General features: G+C 36.8%; 2 protein-coding genes across 2 annotated transcripts; both read left to right on the forward strand.

The window, feature by feature from the left end:
- The first annotated feature begins 2,736 nt into the window (after positions 1 to 2,736).
- On the forward strand, positions 2,737 to 5,462 carry LOC147502922 (transcription factor bHLH49-like). Its single transcript, XM_086603919.1, has 7 exons — positions 2,737 to 3,255; positions 3,347 to 3,535; positions 3,656 to 3,790; positions 3,883 to 3,954; positions 4,247 to 4,456; positions 4,542 to 4,647; positions 5,217 to 5,462. Exons 1-7 carry the CDS (start codon positions 2,950 to 2,952, stop codon positions 5,252 to 5,254), a joined length of 1,056 nt encoding a protein of 351 aa, XP_086460045.1. The 5' UTR covers positions 2,737 to 2,949; the 3' UTR covers positions 5,255 to 5,462.
- A 5,995-nt stretch (positions 5,463 to 11,457) lies between these two features.
- On the forward strand, positions 11,458 to 12,642 carry LOC147502923 (uncharacterized). Its single transcript, XM_086604651.1, has one exon. It carries the CDS (start codon positions 11,458 to 11,460, stop codon positions 12,640 to 12,642), a length of 1,185 nt encoding a protein of 394 aa, XP_086460777.1.
- Positions 12,643 to 12,994: the final 352 nt, after the last annotated feature.

A 12,994-nucleotide genomic window follows, 5' to 3' on the forward strand; every position in this document is an offset into this window, starting at 1 on the left:
TATTATTGTTTTATGTTTTTTGGGTGTGTTTCTGCAATCGTTGATTATGTAGCCGATAGGGCCTAAACGATTTAGAGACTATTTTATTTACCCAAAAAGGGTATGTTTCTTTTTTGTGCCACTCATTAATCAAAGTCTACGTGTTGGGTTTAATTAAGTCATACCACATGTGAATAGGCATGTTGAGATTATTAATCTCAAATTGGAAACCTAAACCTACATAATAAGTATACAAATCTTGGGGGTACTTTACTCATCACCAATTTATTTTGAGTTGGATATCTATCTTTAACCAGAACACAAACTATCCACGACTTAAAGTATCATTTGCAAAATTTTGAAACAACTCTTCTCATTCTTGCTCATTTAGTTTTAGAACGAACTGTATAGGAGAAAAGTTCATTTCCAACACGTACATAATTATGTTTTTTAAATGAAGTCGGGTTATGGCTGACCCTTATAGACATAAAATTCTTAAATATAGCCTCCCATTATTCTTACCCTCCTCAACAATGTTCACATGAAAAGATGCATAAGTTATGTTCCAAATTAAATGTAAGTCATTGTGATAAGCCTCGATATTCGCTCTCACATTATTAGATACAAGTATGCGAGCCATGCATGCTATATATACGCGCACCGGTTTGTTTTAAGTTTTCAAACCTGTTACTTGAACATCTATCGTCTAGTTCTTACTATTTAGAAGAAATGTTTAAGTCTATTTGGATTCTAGATGGGACAACGGTTCCTCATTTCGATAACAACTGCTCAAAATCCCAAGTACTAAATCTCATATATCATAAAACCAACCGATGCTAAATAAGCTAATGAATGAAAATAATGAAATAGTGAAGGTGAAATTTAGCAATTGTTGTGCCGTCGTCTAAGAAATTAAGTGTTTAGATGTGTTTGCCCAATAGGGTTTTTAAGTTGCAAGAAAATAACATAGGAAAATATGCGTTTTTAATATTATTAATATTAATTATCAATTTTTTTATTGTGAGAAAAATAGTGAAGGAGGTGTTTCTAGTTTTTTGTTGGCTTTTTTTAGTTGCAAGAGAAATACAGAAGGAGGTGCTTATAAATTGTGATAAAAGAGAAATTAAAATAACATTGTACAATAGAGTGGCTCCTTGAAGTGACACTATAATATACTGAAGAGATAGCATTTATTTTTTTACAAAAAAAAAATGTTTAGTATAATTGTGATACACAACCTGCAACAATCCGCTCTATCCTAACACGCAAATCATGTCCCTATTTAGGCACTGTGGACCTCTGACAGTGTGGGCCAGACAAATTTTTTGAGAAGGTCACCCATCTTGAAATTATTTCCACCCATATTTAACTGTGTAGTTCTCACTAACCCCCACTGCCAATTGTGTTTAAAAAGGTCTTACCAGTAGGATTTGGAGGATTATTAATCATAACCAAGATTTTTAGACAGCCGCCTAAGTAAAGTGGGATCATACCATGGTGCAATTGTCATCTATCATCGGAATTGGCGCGTCTCCATCATACCCCTCCTCAGCCACGATGGATTTCATTACTCTTTTCATTCTCGATCGAATTCTAACACTATCTCTTTGAGATTTTGCAATTACATTGCCTCCTATTTTGAAAATTTGCTTAACATTCCTCAATATAGGTTTCAAAACACTTCTCTACTCTTTATCTACTCGTAGGTTTCCTATAAAGAAAAACAACTCTAGCCACACTCCCCACTATCTAATCAATTATATTTTTATTTTTTTCATAGCATTATATGAATTACTTCGGACTATAATAGAGATGGACATGGATTCCAAGCCTGCATTATAGAGTTTGTTTCCCGAATAATCTATTTTGTTCATGCTAATATAAGTATTTATGTTGCACTTTCATACGCACCGTTTCCCATTTATTGTCCTAAAAGCACCAACCAACACTCAAGGCCAAATATTTCAATATTGGGCGATATATCAAAATTGATATATATCGAATATATTGATATAGTGGGGGATATATATCTTTTTGTTGACTAGTCAAAATTTTGTTTTGTATATCGATATATAAAAAAATATTGAAAATATCGTTGACATATTAATAAAAATCGGTAAAAAATTAGTCAAAATCAATGATTTATATCCATTTATATTGGATATATTAGTCGACATATTGGAAATCTGATATATATCGGATACAAAATGTGTCAATATATCCATCCGATATATCACAATATATCTCTATTACATACCTCAAAAACCGAGTTAGCGATATTTCCGAAATATGGGCTATATTTTGGTCTTTGCCAACACCAAGGTCCAAAAATCCCCCTCACCGTTACACCCGCTCATCTCCACGTCACCAAGACAAAATAACGCCACGTGTACAGTATCACGTGACTGATGACGATTGATATGATTTTTGTTTTTTTTTTCGATAATCTTGACGATTGATATGATAGAGACATATAAAGCGAGAAAAAAAAAAAAAAAAAGAGATCAGCTGGTCCCGAAGCCCACCATCCACTCCCCGTCTCTCTCGCCACCTATAAAACCAAACCCTGATCACATACAAATATGCAACACCATCTCCCGTATTCGTTTACGGCGTTACATCCTAACACAACCACGTGTCAAGTCATGTCAGTGGGACCCAGTTAGGCTCACTGTCCCAGTTGTTACATCGCTTTCTTTCTTTCTCTCTCATCTATCTTATTTATTCCAGCACAGTTTCGTGTCAGTTGGTTTTTTTGTGTCAGTATTTCGGCGACTTTTTAACCTTTTTCCTAACTTGTATTTAAAGTTTTTTTCTCTCTCGTCTTCGATTAACAACATTTGAGCCTACGTCTAGAAAATGTATCACACGCGTTCGGAGTGAAAACTTTGTTTCCTTGTCATTTACCAACTTTCTTTTGTGCTTTATAACCTCACAACGTAAGTTATATCAACTTTGTTTTAGTTCAGTATGAAGAGTAGTAATGTTGAGATGACTTTGTTAGAGAGACAACAAGAAGCTAGATTTCAGTGGCAAGAAACAAAACAAAGCTGTTTTGAAGATGCTTATTTTAGTTCAGGTGTTATGAAAGTTGGAAATGGGTGGTCATCGGGTTTCGGTGGAGAAACGGGTACTGGGTTTATGGATAATAGCTCCATTTCTAGAAGGTTTAGTTGTCCACCAGTAGTGAGTGATGATGATCAGGTGGTTACAGGAGCAGGGGAGGGGGAGATGAGAAAGAAGAGGAAAGCAGATAATAATGCACAGAACTCAAAGGTATGCATTTTTTATTTAGGGGTTACCCATTTTGGTAATTGTTTCTTGTTTGGAAGATTTGTTAAGAATGAGCAAATGGGGAATGTTTTAGGCAAAGGAAATAAATGACAAGAGGATCAAAGGGGAAGCAGAGGAGGTTGTTTTAAAAGAGAAAAGAGAAACTTCTGCAGATGTTTCTAAAGAGAATAATTCAAAGGTATCTGAAGTTCAAAAGCAAGAATTCATTCATGTTAGAGCGCGTCGCGGTCAAGCTACTGATAGTCATAGCTTAGCTGAAAGAGTAAGTTTGAGTTCTTGATCAAATATTAACTTTTGTTGTTAATAAGTTTGTTATGTTTTTTGAAGTATACATGTTGTGTTGTGGATTTTGACTGAACTGGGATATATGCGGTTTATGTAGGTGAGGAGGGAAAAGATTAGTGAAAGAATGAGATATTTACAAGATTTAGTCCCTGGATGTAATAAGATTATTGGCAAGGCTGGAATGTTAGATGAAATTATCAATTATGTTCAATCTCTTCAAAGACAAGTAGAGGTATCAATCAAGCCTATTTGTTTCAAGTATTTCATATCATTATCTTTACGTCCTGTTTTCTCTTGATGACGTTTTGTTGATTTGTCTTACAGTTCTTGTCCATGAAATTAGCTGCTGTTAATCCCCGGATTGACGACAACATTGATAACTTCTTTGCCAAAGAGGTATAGCTTATTCATTTTATTTAAACATATTAAATTGGTGTTATTACTTTTATTTGTTTTAGTCGTAAATGTATTATCAAAGAGGTAGGTGTAGGATAATGTTGGTCAAGTTACCAATCACATTGTATGCAGATTTGGATATTAAAGTTGGAAATTTAGACCTACAAGGCTACAACTATTAATTTTGAGAGTTATGATTTATTTATTTATTTTTTTCCGATGTCAGTATACCGTCTCTCCCTACATAGTAGCATGTACATAATCCTTCTTCTCGTCTCATAATTTGATACAGATGCTTGAGTCTTGCACCGACAGTTTTCCACCAGTTGGTATGTTAGCAGAAGTGATCAATCCAACCTACCATCAGTTCAATCAGGTGCAACAAGTCCTTTCTTGTGGTGGGTCAGGTTTGGAGATTAATCATACTCAAATGTCTCTTGGAAGAACCACAAGTGCTCCTGTCTCGGTGCCAGAAGAATACTTGGACTCTTCATGTTTTCCTGTAATTTCTTCTAGCTCTGGTAGTTGTTTCCTTTTTTTTTTGTCTGGTTTATTATGTGCTTATATGGGCTGCACTTACATTACAGCTATCTCAACCACAATCCGCTTGGGAGAATGACTTGCAAAGCGTTTACAATATAGCATTCCATCATCAAGGAAGATCAACTTCTTTTCCATCTGAACCTTTTACAGGTGATGTACTCTGTTCCTTTTGGAATCGTTAACACATTTCATGTTTGAATGCAATGACTGTCAGAGTGGCGATGGAGACTACAATGTTGCACTTGAACCAACCTTAACAATCTTCCTAATGACCAAATTAACGTCCTGTTACATGCTTTGAACATTTAGATGTACCGTGTATTCCTACATAGCTCTCTCTCCCTCTTAATTGATCAAAAGCGTAATTTTCCCAGTGACAGTGCTCCCTGTACTGGTTCGTTTGTTGGTCAATATGCATTAGGACATGCATTTGCTCCCATAATCGTGGCATGTACAGAGACCACTAAGAATACAGTGATTCCATAATCCCATCTTTGACACCTATTGCTTCACCAATTGATACTCTGTGATAGATGTCCTATATACTAGTGTCTAAGTAGGATTTTCAAGATAAGGCCTTAATTCAACTGAGGATTTGTTACTTCCATGACAACGTACGCAGTTTTTAATGCCTCCTTCACTGTCTGTTATTGGTTGTTTTGTAACTTATCTCACCCAGGTTGGAAATTATTCGCTAATACTCATAGATGATTTTGCAGGCAACCCAGCTGCTAACAACCTCAAGATGGAGATATGATTGCTGAATCTGTAGATTAATGGCGATGTTTGCCTCAAATACTATCAGGCTTGATTCTTTCTTAAAGTACATGTATAGTATTATAATTTTTTGTGTACTTGTAACGTAGTGATACTGATCCACTGATGCTGTATTTAACCATCCCACTCTCTCATGTGTACTATAAAATATTTGTGAAGCAATTATAAAATGGTTTGAATTCATTGTCTCTCTATGCTCCATTGATTTATTTCCATGCTGTAAATAATTGCTCATACATGTACGAGCTTAATGGCGGATAAAGAGATCGAACTAGTGTATTAAACAGCTAAAGTGCTAAACTATAACAAGAGATCTTATGGCTATTGAATATCCTATGATATATTATTTGTTCGATGCATCTTTACCATTGTAAGATGGTATTAGACAGTTATTAATTGCTAATAAATGTTGGACAACATGCATAGGTATCGCACTGTCTTAATCTTCAACCTCTTTTTGATAGTGAGAGGACCACATTCCACAGACACAATACAAGATAGATAGTGATGGTGCAGAGTGGGGGACTAAGGGTGTTTTTGTTTTAATTAAGTAGGGGGGCTACGGAGGTTGAAGAGATGAATGAGGGGTTGTGTTCCATTGCTCAGTAACCCAAACTAACATCTTGTGAGATGATCTCAAGGGTCCCCTGGCCTCTGCATCTGTTTGTTTACAATATAGAAGGGCATCTCTTGAGTATGACGCATCAGTCAGACTATTACACAATAATTTAGCTGTATTTGATCAACTTCTTTCTTATTCAAAGTGGTCTCCTACCTGGGGTTCATTGATTCAACTATTCAATTGAACAAAACAACGTATGCTGTTAAATATGTGTGGCAACTTACCTTAAACGAGAATATCTAAATTATATATATAGTAGGACAATGATCCCATTTTACCTTAATGTTATAACTTTATACTTCCTGAAGGAATCAATAATGGATGCTGCTATATATATGATACAACAAAGGACCATCACATTTATTATGAAAAGTACCTAAATATTGTTAACCTTTTTGGTGCTTGTAAAACGCACATACTTCATTAATATTGAGTCACTAGAGAGTAGAGACGTGCTTTCTGTAAAGCTTACTTTCCTAAAAGTACCCAAGCTTAAACAAACAGATTTCGGGTAGTAGTACTTTTTATCCGTTGTTCAGTAACTGGTAGTCTGGTAATTAGAGTGCATTACAATTTACAGATTTGCAAGACATATTTCTTTATATGGTAAGATCTAGGTCTATACCAAATAAAAGACACTGTTTAATCGTAATCTACAAAATGAGAGGAGATTCGGTTCTCCTGAGTCCTCTGTAGTCTGTTGTGTCCCGGCTTCCTGCCAAAAGCCATTAAAATCAAACACAAACAAGTTGGAAGTAAGTGTCACCACCACTTTATTGTAAGATTTGGATGTAGCTGTAAATTTCAACACATTTTAGCTGTACCAATATATATGTATAAGAAGTTTATCGTTTATCATACAAATCAGAACTTGTAAATGCATCAATATACTTCCACGTAACATATGCACCCATTCTCACTTGTCCATATATGCTGCACAAAAAAACTAGTAAAAGAGGCATGAGAATGTGAGATCGTGGTTAAAGATTGCGCCGTAAAGGACCCGCCACATTTTGCCTATTCTTGGAGACATCTTCTCGTCCTTGGGTTCTTGATAACCTCATCCTATTCAACATAAATATGTTCCTTCTGTCTTTCCAGCAATGGTGAGAGACGATTTTGATGTATATATCAACTATCAAGTAGGTCCATTTAAGACAGTGTAAGATTCACCCCATACCGAACATTGAATTTTCTCCTCACCTTTCATCTAATTTTGAAAGAGAGAATCTGAGTATTGGACCTTGAAATCTTTTTTGCACCCAATTTGTTATTTTTGCTGGCATCATTAACCGTTCTACAGATATTGTTCAAGGGAATGAATATTGTTATCTTCTCTGCAGCCACTCTCTGTGTTGTGGGCAAATATCGTCAACCCAATATTTTTGCCCGTATATCATGACTAATAAGAAATATCGGTGTAATAGTCAATGTTTCACAAATATAGTTTGTATGTTGCAGGTTTAAGCGGGAAAAGGAGGAAGAGAAAGAGAGGGAACACGGGGCGCAAGCTGATTGGACAAAGCTATACTTGCAACACTATATAAAGACTGGAAAAGGAAGAAATGATTCATTCCAAATCATTACACAAAATCTGTAAACTTAGAACAAGAGAGAGAGAGAGAATACTATAACCGATACTGTTATTCAATAACAAATTTCATTCAATTCAATCTTTATCATTTACCTTTAGCAATTCAATCTTATTGATCATAGTTAGTTTCTCTGATCACTACATTGGCGCCGTCTGGGTTCAAAGACAAAGATCGATTGTTTTGTCTTTCGTTTCTTTTTCTTTGATTGAATCTATTGATTGAAATAATGGTGGTAAAGAGAAACTATTGGTAAGGTCAGTGAAGGATTAAGGATCAAGAAAGAACATTCTTTTCTTATTTTCTTTGAAGTTTTGGAATCTATTGTGAAGGAGTTGGAAAGAGTTTGATAGGATCAGTGGAGAATAGGAATTTGGTTAAAGAAAGTAATCATGATGCCTCCAAAGCGTACTACATCAAGTAAAGCAATGATGGTGAATAAGGGAAGCACTTCTCAGGCTGTGTCTAAGAATGAGGATCGAAGAACTTGAAGATCAACAAGTAGAATGATAGAAGAAGTAGAGGAAATACAAGAAAAAGAAGTATCTTTGAAAGACTTGTTGAGAAGGATGAATGAGATAGAAAAGCAAAATCAGATGTTAATGGATGAGAATAAAGCAATAAGGAAAGAGAAGGAGAAGCGTGCTGAGGACGCTATGTATGAGAAGGATGACGAGGAGTCGAGTTCTGGAACTTCAGTAGTACGAAAGAGTCATCTCGAGGAGAGGAGAATGAGTCATCTTGAAAAAGTACAATCTGTAGCAAGGACGACACCGAAAGTGGTGCAAGAAGAAGAAGGTAAAGAGATAATCATAAAGGAAATGGTTCAGGAAATGATGCAGAAGCAATTAGGAGACCAGCTATTGGAAAAGGTCTCGGCATCGATAAGAAAGCTGTCAGATGATGTTGGTAGAAATTCATTAAAAAAGGAGATAGAAAGGGCCTCGTTATCTCCGAAGTTCAAATATCCAAAATTGAGCCAATATGAAGAAGCTACTGACCCCATGGACCATCTTTTTAGTTATCGACATCAGTTCTCGATATATCAGGGTACCGAATATTGGGATATTGTACTATGTCGATCATTTTCGTCAAGCTTGAAAGGGAAAGCATTAAAGTGGTTTTGCACAATTCCAGAGGGATCCATTTCATGCTTCAGAGAGATTGAAGAAAGGTTCTTCACTAATTACGGTCACCAGAGGGTAAAGCCAAAGTAGGTGTCAGCCTTATTCCAATTGAAGCAAGTGAAGAAGGAGTCATTAAAAGGTTTTTTTTAACAAGGTTCAATGCTGAAACACAGGCAGTAAAAAGATTGGATGAATCAGAAATGACAGCTGTCATAGTTTTTCAAGCTGGGGTAATACCAGGATCTTATATGCATAAGTATCTGTTGAGGAAAGAGGTGAAAACATTGCAAGAGTTGTATGATAAGGTGGATAGAGATATCATAGTAGAGGAGGGTTTGAGAGCCACTACGGTGCAAACAATATTACAAGTCACCGATGCGGGGAAGAAAGATAAGGATAATAATGATCTCTATGAAAGTCGAGACTCCTCGAGGTCAGATAACAAAAGACCTTAGGAGCATTATACAAATCGAGAAAATCAGCCACAACAGCGAAGAAAGAATGACAGAACATTGAAAGAGGAGCTCGATCCTAGCAATTTCATAGCTCTCAATTCCACACCAGAAGATATTTTGCAAAGGATAGCAAAGGATAGCAAAGGAAGATTTTGTGGTGTGGCCGAAATATACTCTTAGAGAAATGAAAGGAAGGCCTTATTGTCAATTTCACAAGATCGAGAACCATGAGACTAATAGGTGCCTCCAATTATTAAAAGAGATAGACAAGCTAATGAAAGATGGGAAGCTGAAAGAGTTTCGTGCTGATGTTAGACCTGTAGAGACAACGACAATAAGGGAGAAGCCATTGGGCGTAATAAACATGATTTACAAGGGAGAAATTCCTCAGAAAAAGATTTTTTGAGATAAGATAAGGAAGATCTCGACGGTCAAAGAAGTGCTCGAGGTCAATATCGAACCAGTACTAGTGAGTCAGCAGCTAATATTGGCTAGCATTCTTGGGGCAATTATGTTCGTACCGGAGGACTTGTCTAAGGTAATGTTACCACATGATAATGCGTTGCTAATCACTTTGCGTATTTTGGGCTATGATGTACAGAAGATATTAGTGTGAACGTGGTAGTTCAATTAATATTTTATTTTGGAAAGCTTTCAAATGAATTGGTCTCGATGAGTCACATTTAAAACCGCCAAAGTTCAATTTATATGGTTTTAATGGAACTTCTACCAAACCTGCTGGAGAGATAAAATTACCAGTTCGAGCTAGGCCTCAAATGGTGATGACGAAATTCGTGGTCATCAAGCACCAATCTGATCACAATGCCATATTGGGAAGGAAATGGATACACAAAATGCGTGCTGTGCCTAGTACATTTTATCAAGTTCTCAGATTCCCAACTGTATATGGATTGCACAAGATTAGGGGCGATCAGTCCGAATCAGAAAAGTATAATTTTGTCACAGTAAAGGGAATGATGAAGGGGAAGAGCCAAGACACTGGGGGCATCTTGGAGAACTCCGCTTAGCAGTTACAGCAAGCTTTACCTGTCGATACCAACATACAGATACAGGAGCAGGTAAAATTCACTCAAGAGATGAACAAACATGAAGAACCACCATGGGAAAGAAAAACCATAGAGGCGGTGGAGAAGATTACTATCGGTATAGGGGAAAGTGAGTGTCATACGTTCATTTGTACAAAAATGGCTGTAAATATAAGAAAGGAGTTGGTGATATTCTTGAAAGAGAATCAAGATGTTTTTGCATGGTTGATGTCAGATCTCACCGGTATCGATCCAGATATATGTTCGTATAAACTGAATATGGAAGAAAATGCAACTCCAGTGCATCAAAAGCATAGAAAAGTGAGGCCAATGTATAAAGAAGTTGTGCAAGTGGAGATACAAAAGATGTTAGATAATGACATCATCAGAGAAGTTGAGCATTTTGAATGGGTAGCAAACATAGTGGTTGTACCCAAGAAAGATGGTAGAGTTTGAATTTGCGTTGACTTTACCAATGTGAATAAAAAGTGTCCAAAGGACCACTATCCCATGCTTAGAATTGATGAATTGGTCGATCAAATGGTTGGTTTCGAGTTGATCAGTTTTTGCGATGGTTATTCAGGATATTTTTAGATTCTAATGGCTATGATAGACCAGTTAAAAATGGCATTCGTGGTCAATGGAGGAATATACTGCTTCATCAGAATGTCATTTGGATTGAAAAATGCGGGAGCTACTTACCAAAGGATAGTGGAGAAGATGTTCAAGAAACTCATCAAACGTATTGTCGAGGTCTATATCGATGATATGGTCATCAAATCTATGAAAGCTGGAGATCACATAAAGGACCTCGACACTGTATTCAGAATATTGAGAGAGTTTAATATGAAGCTTAATCCTGAAAAATGTACTTTCGGGGTCAGTTCTGGCAAATTTTTGGGGTATATAGTTACGAAGAGAGGTATCGATGCTAATCCTGATCAAATACGAGCGCTTCAACAAATGCCATCACCTACAACTCAAAAGCAAATACAAAGGTTGACGGGAAGAAGCATTTTCTAAATTAAAGAAATATCTGCAAGAAATGCCAACTTTGACAAAGCCAGATGAGGGGAAAGTTTGCTTCTTTATTTGGCTGTATCAGATTTTGCGATAAGTTATGTCCTCGTGAAAGTAGAAAATGGATTGGAAAGACCAGTGTATTTTCAAAGTAAAACAATGCTCGAGGCTGAGACTCGATATTCGATGATAGAAAAGTATGCCTTGGCGCTTTTATTCTCGTCTCAAAGATTAAAGCCATATTTTCAAGAACATTCGGTGATTGTGATGACGAATCTCCCATGAAAGCAAACTCTGGAGAAAACTGCTACGTCAGGAAGGATGTTTAAATGGTCTGTACTAATAAATGAATTTGGAGTCGAGTATCGAAACCGCATATCAGAAAAGAGTCAGGTACTAGCCGACTTCTTGGCTGATTTTCCATCTGAAGATGCTAGTTGGGGCATGGAAGAAGAAGAATTCGCAATGCTGCAAGAGCCTGAAGATGTTATTGATGCAGATGATCCATGGGCTGGAACAAATGGTTGGAGACTATTTGTCGATGGATCCTTTGGAGGAAAGGGGTGTGGCATTGGAGTGGTGTTGGTTACTCCTAAAAATCAAAGGCTCGAGACTGCAGTAACATTGGGTTTCCATGCGTCTAATAATGAGGCTGAGTATGAAGCCTTAATAGCTTGTCTCGAGATGGCTAAATCTCTCAATATAAAAGAGTTATCGATTTTTAGTGACTTGATACTCGTGGTCAGCCAGATCAATGGGGGATACTCGGCAAAATGTGAAAATATTGTTGATTATTTGAATTTTATAAAATCCAAGTTAAAGAATTTCAGTAAAATAAGATTGCAGCATCTCAATAGAAATGAGAATAAGCATGCAGATACCTTGGCATATGTTACAGCAATGCTGGAAAACATAGAGGATCGTACTCTGCATATCAGAGTTCAAGAGAAGCTTAGCATCGACATTGACAACTCAGCAGTCATGGAAATTGATACACTGGGGGCATCATGGATGGAAGCAGATGTCTCATATTTAGCTTATGGGAAAGTAGTGGAGGACAAAAATGAGGCCAGAAGAATTAAGTCTGGTGCCCAAAGATATGTATTGGTTGATAATGAATTGTATCGAAAGAATCCTGGAGGTCCACATTTGAAATGCATATCGTATGAGGAAGCGCATCTAATCATTGCCAAGCTTCACGAAGGCGAATGTGGAAACCACTCAGCTGGTAGATCGTTGGCCAATAAAATCACGAGACAGAGATATTTTTGGCCTCAAATGCGAAGGGACTGTCTTCGATATGCAAAAAAGTGTGTACAGTGCCAAGTTCATGGGAAAGCCATACATGTTCCAGCTGAAGAGTTACATCATGTCTCAAACCCATGGCCTTTTGCTTTATGGGGTATGGATATTGTTGGTCCGCTTACACCAGGGAGAGGCAAAAGAAGGTTCATATTGGCAGTCACATATTATTTTACAAAATGGGTAGAAGCCATAACTTTGTAGCATATCAAAGAAAAGGATGTCATAAATTTCCTTTTTGAACGAGTCATATGTCGATATGGATTGCCTTATGCCATTATATAAGATAATGGCCCGCAGTTCGAAGGAGGAAAGGTGAAAGCTTTCTTGAAATCTTACAATGTTAAGCACTTCACATCTGCTCCATACTATGCTAAAGATAACGGGCAAGCAGAGGTAACAAATAAAACAATTACGGATAATATAAAGAAAAAATTAGAAGACAAGAAAGGTATTTGGGTGGATGAGCTAAACAATGTTTTATGGGCTTATAGAATGACACCTTGAACTGCTACAGGTGAATCACCTTTTACTTTGGCCTATGGTATGGAAGCAG

This window comes from Coptis chinensis, chromosome 4, assembly GCF_015680905.1.
Source record: "Coptis chinensis isolate HL-2020 chromosome 4, ASM1568090v1, whole genome shotgun sequence".
NCBI classification, from domain to species: Eukaryota; Viridiplantae; Streptophyta; class Magnoliopsida; order Ranunculales; family Ranunculaceae; genus Coptis; species Coptis chinensis.

What these genes read in the sequence shown, in the direction of transcription:
- LOC147502922 (XM_086603919.1), top strand. Translation starts at nt 2,950, where the DNA reads ATGAAGAGTAGTAATGTTGAGATGACTTTGTTAGAGAGACAACAAGAA. An exon ending in ATAACTTCTTTGCCAAAGAG is followed by an intron (nt 3,955 to 4,246) that starts GTATAGCTTATT and finishes AATTTGATACAG; the next exon opens with ATGCTTGAGTCTTGCACCGA. An exon ending in TCCATCTGAACCTTTTACAG is followed by an intron (nt 4,648 to 5,216) that starts GTGATGTACTCT and finishes ATGATTTTGCAG; the next exon opens with GCAACCCAGCTGCTAACAAC.
- LOC147502923 (XM_086604651.1), top strand. Translation starts at nt 11,458, where the DNA reads ATGTTTAAATGGTCTGTACTAATAAATGAATTTGGAGTCGAGTATCGA.